We start from the raw sequence: 18,119 nt of genomic DNA, 5'->3' as shown, positions 1-18,119 counted from the left end.
GTGCAGATAAGTCTAGTAATTACAAAGTTAAGTTGGGTAAAAAATTAAAAGAGGAGGTGATAGAAAAGGATAATTGGTTAGTGCACCTAATTTGGCATAAAGCTTGTCTCCTTGATGCAGGAGCATCCTTGGTTCATAGCAATCTTACATCAACCAAAAATATTTTCCTATCTGTTTTGCTTTCTGTTTGTAGTTTCAATATCTCTTTCTGTGTGTCCTGGATTTGGCTCACCGAATCCTATGGAGTTGGATTATACTTGAAGACTTGATCATCTTCCTTTTTCCCAAACCGCAAAGCGTTTGGATCATTTTCCGACAAGTTATCGCTATCGATTTCCATGACAATTTCCTGTTACCAGTTGACAATTTCCTGTTACCGGTTGCCTGGACCTATTTGCATTTGTGATCTATCGGGACCCTTCCGTAGCTTGCAGAGCCTTGAGCGTTGATTTCGATGTTCCTTAGCGTGTGGCCAACCTTTTCCCACGACCTACACTTCATCCTTTGGATTTTTCAGAGGAATTTCTTGTCGGAGGTCGACCTTGTTGGTTTTACACATTAGGTCTTGTTCTTCGGATTTTGATCCTTTTTTGGGTCGACTGGATCCCTTGGATCATATAAATCATTGTATCGAGCATTAGAATGTAACAATCAAGTAGTTAGACTGAGTGTAGAAGATAGATCTTAAGATTGAAGGTCCTGGTTGTGACCTATTATGTACTTTGAGCATGTTTTAGCGGGCTTGTGAGTCGGTTTCTGTAACCCAGTTGTTACCGGTTGATTGTAATCAGTTTTCATGAAATAAATAAATCTGTTCTGCATTGCCTCCATCATATCTTTGTGTTTCCGTTGTGCTTACTCTTGCTGACCGGTCCAGATCGATCTCTTTGAGGTCCCTCCTAACCGGTGACTGCTTCACTTCTTAAGGTAGGTGTCTTCAATTAGGTACTGTTGCACTATCACATTCTCATTTGAGATTGACTTGGTAGGCTTGGCTACCTTGGCCCTTTTCATTGCCCACTTTACAAAAATCACGAGGAGTTGGTGGATCATCTCCTTCTTCATTGTGATGTGGCTAATTAATGTTGGAGAAACTTGGTATAAAAGCTTGGGTGGCCACCACTACCACCCCAAAGCCTCCTTCCCACTTTCAATGGTTGGCATACTCCAAACAAAGAAGTGGTATTTAGCAATCCATGGACAATTTGTCCATTGATTGTTATCTGGGAAATATGAAAAGAGAGGAATTGTCACCTCTTTCAGGATAAGGAGATGTTAGTTAAGTTGTTGCCAAAGAAAATTAAGAATGCAATTATAGAGGCTGCTAACAACTGTGCTTGCAACCAATCCCATCATAAGAGCTTCTTCACAAGCTGGGATGAGAGGATGACTAATCGCTGGCCTGGCTTGATTGTTCCTCCCATTTATGGGACGAATTGTGTTGATAAGAAGGCCAAGTTAAGAGAAAATACTCGGTGGGTGCTTCTAGATGAGGGATAGATAAAGGTGAACTTTGATGGTACTTGTCGTGGGAACCTAGGCTCGTTAGGTGCGAGCTACATTGTCGAGGATTCTATTTGATAGATTTTGTGATGCAAGGCAAAGAAACTTGGGGAGACCACTAACAATTTAGCTAAATTCCATGCAATTTGGATCAACGCCAAAGCTAGAAGAATGAATGGATTTGGTCAAATTCATGTAGAGAGAGACTCACATATTGTTATTAATTTGGATGGTGTTGGCTGAATTCAAAAATTTGAAAAATCTCTCATATTTTCTGAGAAGGAACTAATGATGTAGACCAGTTGGCAAATTGAGCTGTTGATATGCAGAAGGATTCATAGACTGAAGCCTTGTCTCCTGCTTAACCCACACACGTATGGGTTAGTAGGGCTGTTATTTCTCTATAATTTTCCCTAATATGGGCATTTTCTCGAGTCTTGCTAGTTATTCATGACTCCTTGTTTGCAGGCTTGCTCCCATTTTCTTTACTTCAAATATAAAAAAAACAAACTTTTTATTTAAAATAATTTGATTTAGAGTAAAAAATTGTATAATAAGACATACACAAATCAAAAGCAATTCTTAAAATTATATAATAAATTTATTAAATTTAATTTTAAATTGGTGACCATTTAATAACACTTTAACTATAATTCTAAGTAATCCTAATATTTTTTTTAAATAAGAAATTTCATATAATTTATAAGATCATTTTACTACTAGATGTAAGGATATAAATCTTAGATTGAACCAAAGATCGAATGCCATCCATTCCACCTAGATCATCTAAGAAGAGAGATTCCCTCCATATTCCATCTTGTCTATCTAGCACATCTATCTTATCTCTTTCTAGTACAAGTCTTTCCAAACTTTTTTAAAAATAAATTATTATGCTACGTATATTCGTTAGGTCATAATAACGTGCAAAATAAGACTTATATAACGTTACGTGAAATCAAGCTTGGATACCTAAATGTGTTGAAATATTTAAAAAAACAAACAAACATGATTTAATTCATGAGAATCTAATAAAATCTCTTCAGATGAAAATAGCCTCGTCTAAACATTTTCCAACGGCATTGTGATTAATGGAAATTAAAATTCATCGCTGATAACAAACGCTCGAATCAAATTCCAGTCAATTGACGAGAGTCATAGAACATAAGCAGTAATAAAACGACGTCAACGCAAACTGCCAAAAAGTAAATATTTACCACGATGAAAACTTTCCGTCAATCGCGGGCAGTCTAGTAACGTAAAAGAAAGTCACCGTACCAGGCGGTAAGCAGCACGAATTATCAGGCGCGGCCACCGGCCAAGCCGGTCTGAATTGGTGGACGGTCACACTTAATTAAGCAGGAAAACTGAGCCTGCTATTTAATATATAAATTCGGAATCCAAACCCTGGGTTTGATTTTATATAATTCCCTGCAAAAACAAACGCAATGCTTATCGCAAAGCAGGAGAAAATATAATCAGAATTAAAAGATTATGTATGTATACCTACACAGTAATAATAATAACGACAAGAGTCATCGATTTTTTTTTCTTTTTTTTCTTTCCGTGGTTTGAATCTGTTTTCCTGCTGAGCCACTTCATTATTGAGTACGGAGGATCACATCACAACATACGTTTCATCGGATTTGACATTCTGCAGGTTCAATTCATTTTTTTCTTTTTACTTGTCCATTTGATTCGATTTGATCTAATATGCATTTATTTTGATTAGTCTTCTGCAGGTGTAATAAGGATTTAAGCTCCCTGCCCGTCTCGATCTCCGTCACACACCTTAAATTTGCTTGTCAGCTGAATTAGTTGAAGTAATTGAGTACGAATAGCTTGTTTTATTTTTTCGAGAGCGAAACGTGTGGAAAATTTACTGCAACCTGAGAGTAGTTGTGGCCTGTCAGATAGATTGTTGTAAACCCTTCTTCTGTCACTTCTGTTAATTATTGTTTTTGTGTGGAATGGGGCGAAATGTGTCTGAATTTTTCTGTTTTCTCGGTTAACGAGCTGGAATTTTGGTAGGGTTGGTTTCCAACTTCTTGAAATGATAATTGTTTGGAGCTCTCTAATTTAAATTCGTTTGGTGTGTCTATTCGTCTGTTTGTGCAGGGGGATTGTGGGTATGCGGCCTTTAGCGCTTGGGGATCATTTTGTATCTGTTTGGGCTAAGGTAAGGCTATCATATGCGCTAGGTTGTATTTTGATAAAGATTGATTTGAAAATTTGAGCATAATTGTATGCAACGTTAGAGATCCTTGTGTTCCTCCTGCTGCTTGCTTTATATTTTTTTGAAAGGCCAGTGTATTCTTGTAAAATGAAAACGAATTGTATGGTAAAGGCTCTAGTTTGTCAGGAGAATGTGCATTTTATTTCCAATGCTAAATCAATGGTAAACTGATATGAGCATGTGCATTCTCCCTGCATGAAAGTGAAGTTGGTTGTTTGTGTTTGTTTTCAGGATATGATTATTTAAAGTATATCTTGAATAATTGAGGTTAATTGTGAGAAATGGTGGAGATCGTGGTATTGCATAGGCACTGTTGTTGTCTTATACTACGGTCTATCTTTGGAAAACCCCATGTATATCTTTTCTCTATATAGGAAGCAAATAATGATTTTTAGATTGTATATCCAAGATGCTTGGTCTGCCATAGAAACAACCAATGCATTTTTTTTATTTTGTTTATGGCTTGTGCAAGCTACTTGATTGAAAGTCAAAATTTAGCATCTGCTCAAATTGAATCTAGACATATGTGGGCATATGCTTTGAGTTGTGTGAAATCCAAAATGTATATTTGCATTGTTAGATTATTCTTTATTTTATTTTTTAAACATTCGGATAATGGCTAGTTGAGGTTCAAGGCAAGAAAATATTTTGTCAGTTCTTATATGGCTTTTTATTAATGATTGATAGGTGGTTGTGGTAAAGCTGGAAGGGGAAACCGAAAATCAGAATTGTGCTGTGTTGCTTTGGAGATTGCATTGGCTGCAGTATATAGGACTGTCTATCTCCCTTAATCACTGTACTTACCTTACACTGGAAATGGAAAGTTGAATGCCTGTAATTTTAGGAACTGGGATGAATAAGTACCTGGTTGATGCTATAGTACAATGCAATTTTCATTTAAGATGAAATAAGGTTCCATTGTTATGATCTAGGTTTACCTGCGTTCTAGAGTTTTCTTGATGCTGTTGTAAGGTAGAGTCATATACTCCCATAACCCATTTCAAATGGAGTACCTTTAAGCCTATCCCATTTTTTGGATGACGATATTCTGGTGTTTCTATACTTGCTATTCTATTTCTATCTGTCATTCAAGTTATGTATGTTTAAAATTCACGAGTGGTTTATTTCCATTTAGTTTCATGTGCCGATGTAGTCTCTGTAATATAATTAACATTGTTTTTTTTCTGGGCTATGCATTTGAAATGTATTGTGAATTTTACAATTGCAGTGCGAAAAATCAATCAAAAGTTGTTGTCGCTACAAGTGGAGTTCTTAATATGTGGGTGGGTTAAGAGAGTCCAACTAGGCACCTCTATCATTCCAGGAAGGAGTGATTTCTGCTCTATAATTTTGGCAGAAAAGAAATGCGGAGTCCATTGGGAAAGATTGGGGCTCTTTCCCAAAAAATTAACCCCTTGGGAGCATTGTCACAAAATCATCGCCATGCAATATCAGAGCCTCCAAGAAACATTCATTCTTCTCAGGTGACATCTGGGCAAAATTCTTCTCCAGCAATCACTTCTGACAGGCATGGCAGAGTGAAGTCCTCCAAGAAAAAAGAACTTAGTATATCAATTGAGAATTCAGCACATTCAAAAGTACGTGAACACAGAATTGATATTGGAGATGAAAATTCTGATTTATTGGGACAGTTGTGTATTTCTGGAAAGCTGGTACCTGATAAGAAAAACTCAGGTTCAGCTCTCGACAATCAATTGTCAAATTCAAAAACAGATAAGGCTGAGGTTGATGCAAAGCTCACAATCAAGGCATTTGTTTGGGGTTCACATTGCCTTGATCTTAGTGACATCATTGCTGTAAGCTTCTTTTCTGTATAAATGTTGGCACCTATAACCATGTCGTATCATTTAGCATATTAATGTTGTTTTCTGTGTAATGGTATAACCTTCGTGTGCAATAATATTTCTCTTTTAATCAAATATAAATTTTCATTTATCAATAAAATATTTTGTTCTTACAAGTAGTATATTTTTCCTGATGTTAAGATTTAAACCTTTATAAACAGGTTTCCTACAATGAGGGAGTTAGGCGTTTTACGGTGCATTCATGTCCATTGGTAAAGACATCATGGTTGCCAGGTGCATTTGGAAAATCTCAGAGAAAACTGAAAGATCTTCACTTTTTGGCTTCAAATCCTGAGGATGCACTACGGTGGGTTAATGCCTTTGCTGAGCAGCAACTATATGTCAACTGCTTACCACATCCTCTCTTATCATCTAAGCAACAGGGATCATATATGGATGCAAGAGATTTTGCTCCTAGACAAGCAGTTAGATGCAAAATTCCCCCTTCAATGCTTGTGATACTTAATCCCCGCTCAGGACGTGGTAGGTCAAGTAAGGTGTTTTACAACAAAGTGCATCCAATATTTCAGGTCAGTACCTAAAGAAAGGATATTATTGAGGTTGTTTTCTCAGTGTTGCATCTTTGTTGGGGTTTTCTGCTATACTCTTTGAAAATTCTCTTTATCACTTACAAATACATTTATGCAGTGCGTTTCAGTAAAACACGAAAAATATATTTTGTTTTTTCTTGTTTTTTGCAATTTAATTACCAATATGATTTATAATTTTTATTAATGAGTGCTTTCCTATCATGTTGATATTGCTACTTGGCATGCAGTTGAGCGACTGAGCCTATTTAGAATGTGCATTAGCACATAAAGGTTTTGCATTTAAGTGGAACTTTTAAACTCATAACTCCAAGTCCTTGTAAGGCGCCCATTTGAGTAACCATGTATCTACTGCTTGTTTCTGGTGAAGATTCATTGTGCTTATATTTGTACAAATTTTAAAAAAGCAATTACTAGCAGTATTTTAATCCATAGGAACAAGAACTAGATTAAGATAGCCTCCTTTACTTGGTTACTAGCAAGAGCTTGCATTTAGCATAAAATCAATGGAAGATGAGGGCTGCATTGCGTTTTCAATCTAAATGATACTCAAATACATGGTACAAATCCCATGGATTTGATTATGGAACAGGTCTTTCAAGAAGAAATGTTTCATTGGCTCCAATTGTGATTTGGTTTGAAACTTTTCATAAATGTTATCACCATATCATAATATAATGAGGGAAATTGAGCAGTAAAATGTGAGAACTTGGATGGGAGTTATAGAGGACCACAGATAAATTGAGATTCAAAATATGCTTAGATGCCTGAAAATGCCCAAGGCCACAATATTTATTGGTGTGTTTATATAAATCTAGTACTGTAGCAGCTTATAAATGAACTTCCCTTTTAAGGTTTAGGAAACCTATAATATTTGTATGTGAGTTTCTTTGGGAAACTTTCTTCAAAATAATGTATTATTATTGCCTTACAGTTAAGAGTGTTGGAATATAATTTCCCGATCTGCTCTATAAAGGTTTTGGGTTTAAAAATAAAGTCTAGATGCTGCGAGTGTGATCATGTGATACCTATATCATATATGGTTCCCAGATATAAGAATGTGTATATTACATGGAAGAGAATGAAGTACAGCATGGATGAAATACATTTACAGTCCCATAACAAGTGAATAAATGTTATTATTGACAAATAAAATTCAGAAATCTTCTGTTTATATATTTACTGTTACAACATTTTTTTTTTGTACCATGTCTAGTTGAGAGGGTATTCCAGGAATGAATGAAGGGTTGTGGGAAAACAATTTGTTTCATAATTTGCTAGAATGTGTTAGCATGGTAGTTAAAAAGCATTTAAAGATATGTTGATCTTAAAATAAGAGATGTCAAGGTTAGGAAATGTTTTTTTGGTATAAGATAATAATTTATTTATTAACTAGGACAGAAGGTAGATAATGCTCTTCAAAACAGCTCAAATACTGATTTAAAGATCTCATTCGAGATTGACCCATGTAGTCTTCATAATTCATATGCCTTTGAGATGTTCAAGAAAACTTAGTGTTTCCCCTAGTGGAAAACCCTATTCAACAGATTATCACGATCGTGTCTAGCAAGAAAACTAGGATACCTATATTTTGAGAAATGTATATGTAACACTAGATATGCGATGTAGGTAGAAGAGAAAAATATAGAAACTCTTATGATTATAAACATTCTTTCATAATTACAATTTCTTGTTCAGATTACTTGTGTAGAGGTTTAAGCAGGAATGTGATCCAGGTAGAAGAGAAAAATATAGAAATTCTTATAATCATAAACATCCTTTCATAATTACAATTTCTTCTTCAGATTGATAGTGTAGAAGCTTAAGCAGGATTTGGCTAAACTAAGGTAAAAGCTGCCTGATTTTTTTTGTTAAGTTTTGACCATTTTCTATATCCCATGGGGATTATTAGGAGTCTTCATTCATTGTTCTTTTTCTCCCATTGTTGCCTACATACTTATTTCCATGTCAAACATAATTTCTAGGATAATAGAGGTACTCTTGGACATCTTTTTTGTTTGTTTGGAAATGTATAGGTTGTAGCTTTACACACAACTTGATTGCTTAAATTAATGTAAACCTCATGTGCTTTGGTGTAATAATGGGATTTAAACACCTCAATTATGAGCATATCGAAAACCATTTGTATGGTCTAGAGGAATTTTTGAGCATGGATCAAATCTTTGAAAGGTAGTAATTCCCACATGATTATCGTGTCCAACTAAGTTGTTGGTTTTGGTACAGGGTTGGATATGGATATGGGGTTTTGGTACATAGTATGACACTCATACATATGCATATACATATACTTATACATATCCATATACATATCCATATCCATATACATATATGTATATGTATACGTATACATATACATATACATATAACTGTCAATTGATAGTTTAAAATTTCAATATTATGTCATATATCATATACATTCAAGAAGATTCTAATGAAAATCATTACAATTACAATATTTGAAAATAATTCAATAAATTTTTTGTTAATCTAGATTGAGGTCATCACTTGGTTCGTTATCGCCTACATCAACTCTAGCAAGCTGTACAATAGATGCATCCAAGTTGGTACATCCAGGAGCTATATCCCAATTTTTCATTGCCCCTTCCTTGTATTCATCTTCCTTATGTGATAGGAGATGCAAGTTGGAATGGATATAAACCAATTCTTTTTCCATTTTTGCAGCCAACTGGATATGATTCATTGAGTGGATAAAGGAAGTATGTATTTCAAGTCTATGTAGTCGAAGAAAAACTTGCAACTTGTTGAAATTGGAGAAAAAGCCAACATAACTTAAAAGTAAAAAACGCAAAAGAATGGGAAGTACTAAAGTTTACAAATATTAAAATAATAAAAAAAATGTAATGCCCCCTTTTGGGATGTTACTATTATTTGCCCTAAAATAACTATTTCCATTTAATTCTAAGAAGGTAATTTATTTATAAGCATAACTTTAATAAAAATATTGTCAAATGTAATATTTTTAAGATAATCCTGGTTTAGGTCTTGAAACAATGTAAATAATCATTAAAAAGTAAGAACATATGGTAACATCTAAAGCTTTAAGATAAATATCAACATTTCATGATAACATATGCACTCATATAAACATCATTCATATTTCACTTTGATTCAAAATGCATTAATAATGTTAATAATTATTCCAAGGCGTATTCCTATAGCAATCGCATTAGGAATTTGTTAGAAACGTTTGTAAACCACAATCTCAAGGCTGGTTATCCTTGTATTGTGAGAGCATGGTGGATCCTCGCCCATCCATCTTGGGGTGGCATACTTGGGAACACCCTCAAGTCTAGGAGCACTCATACGCCTCTTGAACCATGAGTGTTGCATCTCGGGTTGGTGTACTTGAGAGTCCCTCAAGACCAAGAGCACTCATTTGCCTCTTGGCCCACGTATATGGTACAATCTTAGCCCACTCAATCCCTAAGTCCACCTTGGAGGCGCATCCTCCTCCTCAATCAAGCCTAAGAGCACTCATTTGCCTCGCAACCCACGAGCATGGTAGGATCTTCAATCCATCTATCTTGGGGTGACATGCTTGACAAGAAGCATAAGGATTGCCTTTCTCACCAAGCCCAGGAGCACTTATATGCTTCACGGCCCATGAGCGCTACATCTTGAGGTGGCATACTTGATGAAGGAATTTTCAGTTCTTCACCTTTCATGCACTAGAAATGCCGGTCATCCTTCCTATTTGCAAGCCATTCTAATTAGCTATATGAAATTTGTATTAATTATTCTTAAAAGGAAATGCAATTAAGTTACTTTCTATGAGCAATTACTTAATTTCTATGTGGTATGTTTATGCATCTATATATTTATAATCTGTTTCTATTCTTAAGCTTATCTCAATTTTTAATTGCTATTGATAATATTTATTTCTTCCTTTGTGTCTTAAATTTCCTTTTTGTTTTTCAGATTTCACTTGATGCTTACACAAATGAATGTCACAAAGTCCTCCAGGTTGAGAAAGTCACAAACATTTGGATTTTCTCACCCTCAATGGATGGCTTTCACCCACTCTATTTGAGTGCCATTTTCTTGCATCACCAAGTGAAGGGAATGTTCGATACTTGGTTTCTAAATAATTTGCTTGTACGTTTCCTTAACTAAAGCACTTGTTGCCTTGCAAATTTTAACTTTTTTTGTGATGATTTGGACAACATTATCAGGATCCACCATTTCCATGGAATCAGTGAGGATTTTGGGAATAAATTCTACATCCTTGATTTGCCCCCCACAATCAATTGCCTTCCTAAACATTGCCCACTTCAATAAAAAATATTAAATGTTTTGAGATGTGGGTTGTTTCCACCCCAATTTTGCCACCAAGCATCTGCAAAATAAATAAAATGGAAAAGTTAGAAAGCAAAGAGAACAAAGAAAACATAATTTATCAATCATTTTAGTCTTTAGATCCCAAAATCCAAATGGCAAATGTTATACCTGGGGTTTGAGTGGTTCTTCCTCTCCTAGCCAGCTCTGAAGAGAATAGCTTACCCCTTCCTCCCTCATAATTTTGGAGCTCACTCACAATGAGGTCTCTCTCCTCAACATCAAGTACCATCCTCTCAATGCATGTACTGAGGCCCTCCATGACTTCTCCATTTGAATCTGAGTAAGAACCCTCGAACCTAAAACGAGGGTTGAGAAAGTACCCTGCTGCATGAATGGGTTGGTGGAGCTGATTGTTCCACCTCCTATCAACAATTTCCCAAATGGGATCAAATTTGAGCCTACCCCCTTGTAGTAATTTTTGATAGACTCCTTGGCCCTATCCATGGCCTCATAAAGATATCCCATTGGGGTTTTATCCCCATCCACCAAGCGAAGAACTCGAACCAAGGGCTCTAACACCTACAATTGAAAAATACAAATTACAAAAAGATCAAAATTTAAATAATGAAGTTACAAATTAGTAATGAGAGGCTTGAATCAAGAATAACTAAAATTTAAAAATTAAAGTTTTGAAGTAACAACCTTCACAATCTCTGCAGCCATTTGTGCAAATTGGTTGTTGAAGACTATGCATGTGACAGCCTCTCCTTCAGGCTTCTTTGAATAAGGTGAGTTAAGCCATTCTCCACTCACAAACATTTGTTTCAAAGAAGTCAATGCAGCAAGAATGCTTTGCAACGTCAAGAAAATCGTTGCAAACCTTGTGACACCACCTCTCACCAAATCTTTCCCTTGCGTGTGTTGTCTCATCAAATTTAGGACCCAAGGGTGATTGTAGATATATTTGGTGATCCTCCTTGCATCTTCCACAACTGGAGTCACCCACTCAAGTTTTCCTATGTCCTCCAAAAGAAGGTCAAGGACATGTGCTGCACAAGGTGTCCAAAAAAGAGTGGGGTGCCTCTCTTCGAGGATTCTTCCTGCAAAAGAAGAATTTATTCTTAAGAAATATGCAACGACAACCAAGTAAAACAAAGCCCACAATAAATGAGAATATTGCTAATGCCTAAAGGTGATAATTCAAAAGGATTCTACCTGTTGACACATATGTTGCTGCATTATCTGTGATGATTTGCACCACATTCTCTACCCCCACCTACATGATGACATGCTCCAACATTCCAGCCAATGTTTCTGCATTTTTCACCTTGTTGGAGGTATCAACAGATTTCAAGAACACTACATTGTCCTTGCAAGCGACCAAAAAATTGATGATGGTGCGGTTCTTGTCATCTGTCCACCCATCAGAAAGAATGGTGCAGCCATAATTTGCCCAATCAATTTTTTGATCCTCCATCACTTCTCTTGCCCTACCAACTGCCATTGTGAGCAACCTGTAAGTGCAAAGTGAAATTAGTTCTTAGTACACAATTTTGATTTAATAAACAAGAAATCTAAAAAATAATTAAAAATGAAATCAAGTGGACTATGTAATAATTTACTAACCTCCCACTCAAATCCTTGCGAGAAGGGGCCTTGTACCCCTTTCCTGAAACTGTCATAGCAGTCACCAAATTCAGCCAATAAGCATTCTCCGCCACATTGAATGCAATGTTGTTGAAGTACCAAAAATCAGCAACTGCAATGTCAATTTTCTCATGTAGCTCCTTATTCCATCCAGTGGCCTCTAATGATGGTTGTGCTCCAGGTGTGTTTCTGGGCACAAAATAATCACCCATGGACCCTGCTCGTGGTGATGGAACTGGAGCAGTGCCAGGTACTCTACTAGAGGAAGCAGAAGCAATGGGCGAGTAGGAGCTGATGGTGGGTTTGCGGATACGTGGGCCACGCCGAGAGCCCACTATGCCCTCAAGTGCTTCTTGTTCCTCTTCAAGGTCAACATAAACACCTTGAGATTCAGCTATGGCTGATCTCATGGCTAGCTTTGCCCTCTCCCTTTGCAATTTCTTCTCTTCCCCAACTGCAAGTAGGGCATTCATTTGTCTTTTTATTTCTTCATTGGTCGCAGGGCATGCTCTAGCATCATGCCTATCTATTCCTGCAAGGTGGTATTTGAGGCAATTGATGCCCCCATAAAGTATTTTCTCACATTTTATGCATATAACTGACCCAGGATCGGGTCCCTCATAGGCATACCTCCATGCCCCATCTCTAGCACCTCTAGGACGGGTGCCTATATATCCAGATGGGCATGGATCTAGTGGCCATTGCTCCCTTGCCATGATTAATGCTTACTTAACCTACACATACAAAGTGAAAAAAAAAATTAACATTTTAGTTAAACAATTTAGCAAACTATCTAGTATCTACATTAGTTTAAATAAATTTAGACATCATTCAAAGTTTTTTTTCAAAAAAAGTAGGGTTTGAGTTTTTTTTTGAAAACTAGATTCTTCAAAAAAATTGTGAAAATTCAACAAAACTTGTCAAATGTAGTGTTAAATCTTGTGCAAATAACTTAGAAATGATTTAGATTACCTAGGAATCATTTCTAATCCATCTAAATGCAACAAAAAATAAACAAATTGTTTTAAAAAAGCATAGAAAAAAATGCAAAAACTTACCTGGGAATTTGATTTTCCCTTCAAATCCCCTTCAAATCCCTCAAAAAGCACTCCAAATCACCTTGCAACTTACTACAAGTCCACTTCCCCCTTCTCAGCCCAAAACACAATCAAAAAACAAAAAATGTATTACTTTTTTAACGTTTTCGGCTAAAAGACCCAGGTGGCCGAGTTTTTTTCACGGACTCGCAGAGTTTTTGCCAAAAACTCGCCAAAAACTTGGCAAGAACTCTGTGAGTTTTTGGCAAAAACTCTGTGAGTTTTTTGGCGAGTAGAAGTGGTAACTACTCGCCAGGCTCAAAAACTCGGCGAGTTTTTGAAACTCGTCGAGTTTTCGGCGAGTAGTCCATCTATGCATATAACTACTTATCTTAGACAAATGGTTGTCCTTTGTGCAAGCTAGATACGTCCCTTTGGCACTTTTCAATCCTTATCCTTCAAAAAATACAACCAGTCTTCCAAAATGCAAAAATTGCCAAACATGAATGGGTTTGTGTAAAAAAATGTTTGTTTTTGTCAAACAAGAAATGTAATGGGCGTATTTTAGTGATGGAGGCACTTTTAAGGTTCAATTTTGATGTTTTTTTTGTTTGTTTTTGATGTTTTTAAAAAAAATTTGTGCTTGGAGGTCGTGGGAGTGAATGAGAGAATCAAGGGCATGTCCTTGTTGCCTTGTGTTCATTGTGGGTACTAGTGCATCGAGAGCGGATAGGGCATGTCCTTGCAGCCCTAGGTTCCTTGTGGGTACATTGACATCTCTACCCTAAAGGAACTCGGGGCGATGGGGACTTCTGTGTACCCATAGGGGACTTGGGATTGTAGGGATGCTTCTTGTTTACTCTTGGTGCACTCCCGTCAGCGGATTGTTACTTGGCCTAGTTGGGTAGACATTGAGATCCTTAAGGGATCACTCAGTAACATGTAACATAGCTGTCCAATAATTCCTTTATTTGAATTTGGGATAACATGCCTTGGTAAATTTTAAAATTGCGAATTTGATCCTTCAACTATTGGATTTCCCCAATTGCTTGGTAAGGGTCTAATACTTTCTTCAATCACAAATGACTGAATGCCCAAACTCATTTTGCGACAGCTGTAAGCCTCTAACAATGGTTAAATAATTGGGCATAATACCACAACTTAGGGATAAAACATCCTTACTAAGTGTTGACGTGTATTTTGTACACAATCAAACACAGAATAAAATACCCAAGGGTACCTTATCCTCTCTTGAATAAAGCCTCTGATTGCTGAAGATGTCGCGAAAAAGGATCAATCAGGATGACTTCAAGGTTCTTGTATGTAGGGTCTCTACGTGTGGATAAGCTCTTTGTGGTATGATGTGATTTGCTGGAATCACAAGGGGGACTTACATTTGATGATTGAACGTCTGATCTGCTTTGAATATTTCTGGAACACAGGCTCTTACTAGCTTTGATTTGAAAAAAAGGAAAAAAGAGGAGGGTGAGGAAAGAATCTAATCCTAATATTAAGGAATGTAGGAGCAATGATTGATCTTTGATGAAATTCTAACTAGGTCTTGTTTTGACATCGCAGGACCATCTCCACAAGGCTAGTGCGATCTTCGAAGGAAAGCTTTATGATGTTCAAATCATCACTGCAGGCATAGACACCATCAGGTTGATGCATATCAATGAAGAAGCGACAATTGAAGTTAAGCTTAAGCTGAATGATTCCAGTTGACTACGCAAGGCAAGTCTGCAAGCAACAAACTGCTAGTAGTATGGATATACGAATTCCACCATCAATTAAGCACATTTCTTCCATTCATCTAATAACACGAAATCAAATATGAGAAGTATAAAGACCATGCAAATTGTCGAATCGACCCATAAATTTCACCATTTCTTCAATGAAGTTACAAGTCTCTTACAACAACATCTTGGCAACAATCTTTGCCTTCTCTCTCTACTCTACTCTAATTGCTATTCTCTCTCTATCTTCTAACTGCTTCCAACTATTCCTAACTATATTCTAACTATTGCTAATTGCCTTTACAAAATGAAATGCCAGGGCTTATATAGTGCCTTCAATACAATTCGATGGCTTAGATCAATTCGAGATCAATGGCCAAGATTCAACAATGAAAACCCTAATTAGGGTTTGTTACAACCATTACATAACATTTAATGCTTGACCAATGATAAAATTGTATTGCTTGGACACATGTCCTCTCTAGAAAATTCCACCAATGGATAGCTGGGGTAGGTACATCGGAGTTTGTGCCACCTTCCATGAGTTAGGTACATTGAATTTGGACATGTTGAGGTGGACCACACTGACTGGAGGAGTGATGACTGGGATGCCACCTCATCTGACACTTGTAACTTGGTAGATATTCAACTTGATGTTGTTGAGAAGCTAGCTTTAATTAATTCATCTGGAACTATTTGCTTCTTCAACGAACCCTTGTTCTAACTTCGTGTCCTTGATTTGCAGGATGATGATGTACCTTGCCTTGGAATGCTGGATTGGAAGAGGTTGCCCTTGATGACGTTAGTCCAAAGAAGGCCGTCCTTGTCGATGCTAGACTGGATTGAAGAAGGTCATCCTTGTCCTTGCTTGATCGTCCTTGATTTGGCTTGATTTTCCTTGAGGAGAGTCTTCCGACTTGTAGATCTTTCGAGCTTGGAGTCGCCATCTTGATACCTACACAACATTTCACAATTAGTAATATATCTTGAAATCTAAAAATTAAACTTTAAAAGGAAGATTCAAGATTTTAATTAGGAAACTTCATGATAAATCTTGAGTTATCATTTCCTAATTTAGGATTTTCAAAGCAAAATTTAAATCTTCAAAAAAATGGTGCCAAGGTGATTACGCCATACCTCCACTTGGGAATTAACTCTAAGAAATGATGTAAAAATAGATGAATTTTGCTAGGAAAAATGTAGATCAAGACTCCCTTTAGCAAAAATGCGCCCCCTTTAGTCTTCACAAGCATCAACTCCACCACCTCTAGCCTTCAACACCTTCAAAACATTTGGAATTTATCCTCCAATCTAGCAAGAAATACGCCTCTCCAATAGCCTTCAAGATGAATTTCGCCTTCCTTAGTCTCCACACTTGGTAGAAATTCGCTCCACACAAGCTAGATTTTGCACCTCTTCTTTGCCCTTCCAAATCGCATTTGAAATGATGAGTGAATGATGGATTAAAATCGCTCAACACACCTCTCTTATATAGGCGCTCACCATCTCATTATCCATAGGCCGACTTGGTAAAATAGAACAAAAAATAAACAAAATTAATAAAAGGAGAAGGCCGACTTGCCCCAAAACATTAAAATGATACCTTAAGCGCTCCCATTTTGAATTTTAATTTAATAATTAATTTAAATGCCTTTATAATTAAAAATTTTGATTTTCCAAGGCTTAAATTAATTATTAAATACCAACGCACCCTTATTAAATGCCAATTTAATTAAAATATTTTAAGTTTTTAGCGAATTTGGCATTTTAATGTAATTTGAAGGGTATTGGCGCCTAAGCAATGAGAAGAATATCACTTTGTTAAGAACCTCGCTCTGGTCCCTAGGAGAGGGACAAGAGCGCCTTAGCATTTTGGCCTTGTATTTCTTGCTTTTTACGTTCAAAGTCTTATCTTGGATGTCCAAAATGGCATTTTCGTTTGGAATCTTGAGTTTGATTTATTCCATCTTTGGAAGGAGCTTGCCTTAAGGCATTTTCACCCTGGTCCCTTGGTGAGGGACAGGAGCGACTTTTGGTTCATTGCACAAACTCTTGATCATATCAACCTCGAATTACTTTCTAGACGTAGAACATCACTCCCCACTTCATCTTGAGTCCTGGCAACAAGAAATAGCATTTCAAAATGTTAGGCACTTAGGCATTTTGAAGATTTCGCTCTGGTCCCTTGGAGAGGGACAAGAGCGAATTTGCAACTATGAGCTTGTGTTTTGCTAGCTTTCGAAATTATCTTCATTGTACCAATCACGCCCCTTTTCATTCATTTCAAACTTGAAACTCGCTTTACCTTTGCCCAAAATTTGCCTTGTGAGAAAATCGCTCTGGTCCCTTGGAGAGGGACAGGAGCTCTTTAGTTACTTAGGTTGATTTTCTCCATTGTGGCCCATTCAAGTTATATTCAACGAGCAAAACATACTTCCCTTGACCTCTTCAAATCGTAAAATCACTTAAATCTTGCAAGGATAATGCAAATTTGGAATTCAAGCTCTGGTCCTTCAGTGAGGGACAGGAGCGATTTTTGTCCTCAAGGCCAAATCACTACAATTTTCATCTCAAATTTCCTTTGCTAGGGAAGATTTCACCTTACTTCATGCTATGAATAAAAGTTAATGTCCAAAAAAGGTCTAAAATTGTGCATATAAAGAAAAGCGCTTTGGTCCTTCAGTGAGGGACAGGAGCAAATTTGACCTTCTAGGCAAAAAACTTCATCATCATTGTCAAGTCTGGATGCTCTATCATGCTCATTTCGTCCTTCATTGTGTCTTTGATGTTTCAATTTGACCAAACAAGGCCAGGAATGACTCAAATAAGCCTTTTCGCCTTGGACCCTTGGTGAGGGACAGGAGCGCTTTGCCTTGGTCCCTTGGAGAGGGACAGGAGCGAAATTCGCTTTGGATCCTCAGTGAAGGACAGGAGCGAAATTTGACTTTTTGAACTCTCTATCAGGATAATTTTTATGGAATATAACATTTAAGTATAAGTGACTTATACTTTAAGTTATATTCCATATATACTTTCAGGATGTTTGAGAGTGGTTTCAGACCTCCAGGAGTTATATTGCAAAATCTAGTTTCTTGAGGTTTTTCAGTTTCCAGACTTAGTCAAATTTCAGGATCAGGACATTCCAGACTTAGCCAAATTTCAGGATCAGGACATCACTCAAGCCGGACTTGCTATCCAATTGATCTCCCCGACAGCACTCAAAATGCAAA

The 18,119-nt window shown here is 36.8% G+C and overlaps 1 protein-coding gene across 11 annotated transcripts in view; it reads left to right on the top strand.

Moving 5' to 3' along the window:
- The first annotated feature begins 2,895 nt into the window (after positions 1-2,895).
- LOC131072098 (sphingoid long-chain bases kinase 1) overlaps positions 2,896-18,119 on the top strand; it is a 94,666-nt gene continuing 79,442 nt past the window's right edge. The window contains exons 1-6 of one of the 11 annotated variants that reach the window (XM_058008145.2): positions 2,896-3,160; positions 3,233-3,323; positions 3,619-3,679; positions 4,424-4,532; positions 4,965-5,553; positions 5,763-6,131. In XM_058008145.2, coding sequence (XP_057864128.1) covers positions 5,101-5,553; positions 5,763-6,131 — 822 coding nt within the window. In that variant the 5' untranslated portion in view covers positions 2,896-3,160; positions 3,233-3,323; positions 3,619-3,679; positions 4,424-4,532; positions 4,965-5,100. Of the gene's footprint in view, positions 3,161-3,232; positions 3,424-3,508; positions 3,528-3,618; positions 3,680-4,423; positions 4,533-4,964; positions 5,554-5,762; positions 6,132-18,119 lie in introns of those variants that run through there. The other 10 variants (XM_058008141.2, XM_058008147.2, XM_058008146.2 and 7 more) reach the window with 10 other exon arrangements.

This window comes from Cryptomeria japonica, chromosome 11, assembly GCF_030272615.1.
Source record: "Cryptomeria japonica chromosome 11, Sugi_1.0, whole genome shotgun sequence".
NCBI lineage: Eukaryota > Viridiplantae > Streptophyta > Pinopsida > Cupressales > Cupressaceae > Cryptomeria > Cryptomeria japonica.
Note: the sequence above shows the minus strand (reverse complement) of the source record. Positions and strands in the feature narration are given on the sequence as shown.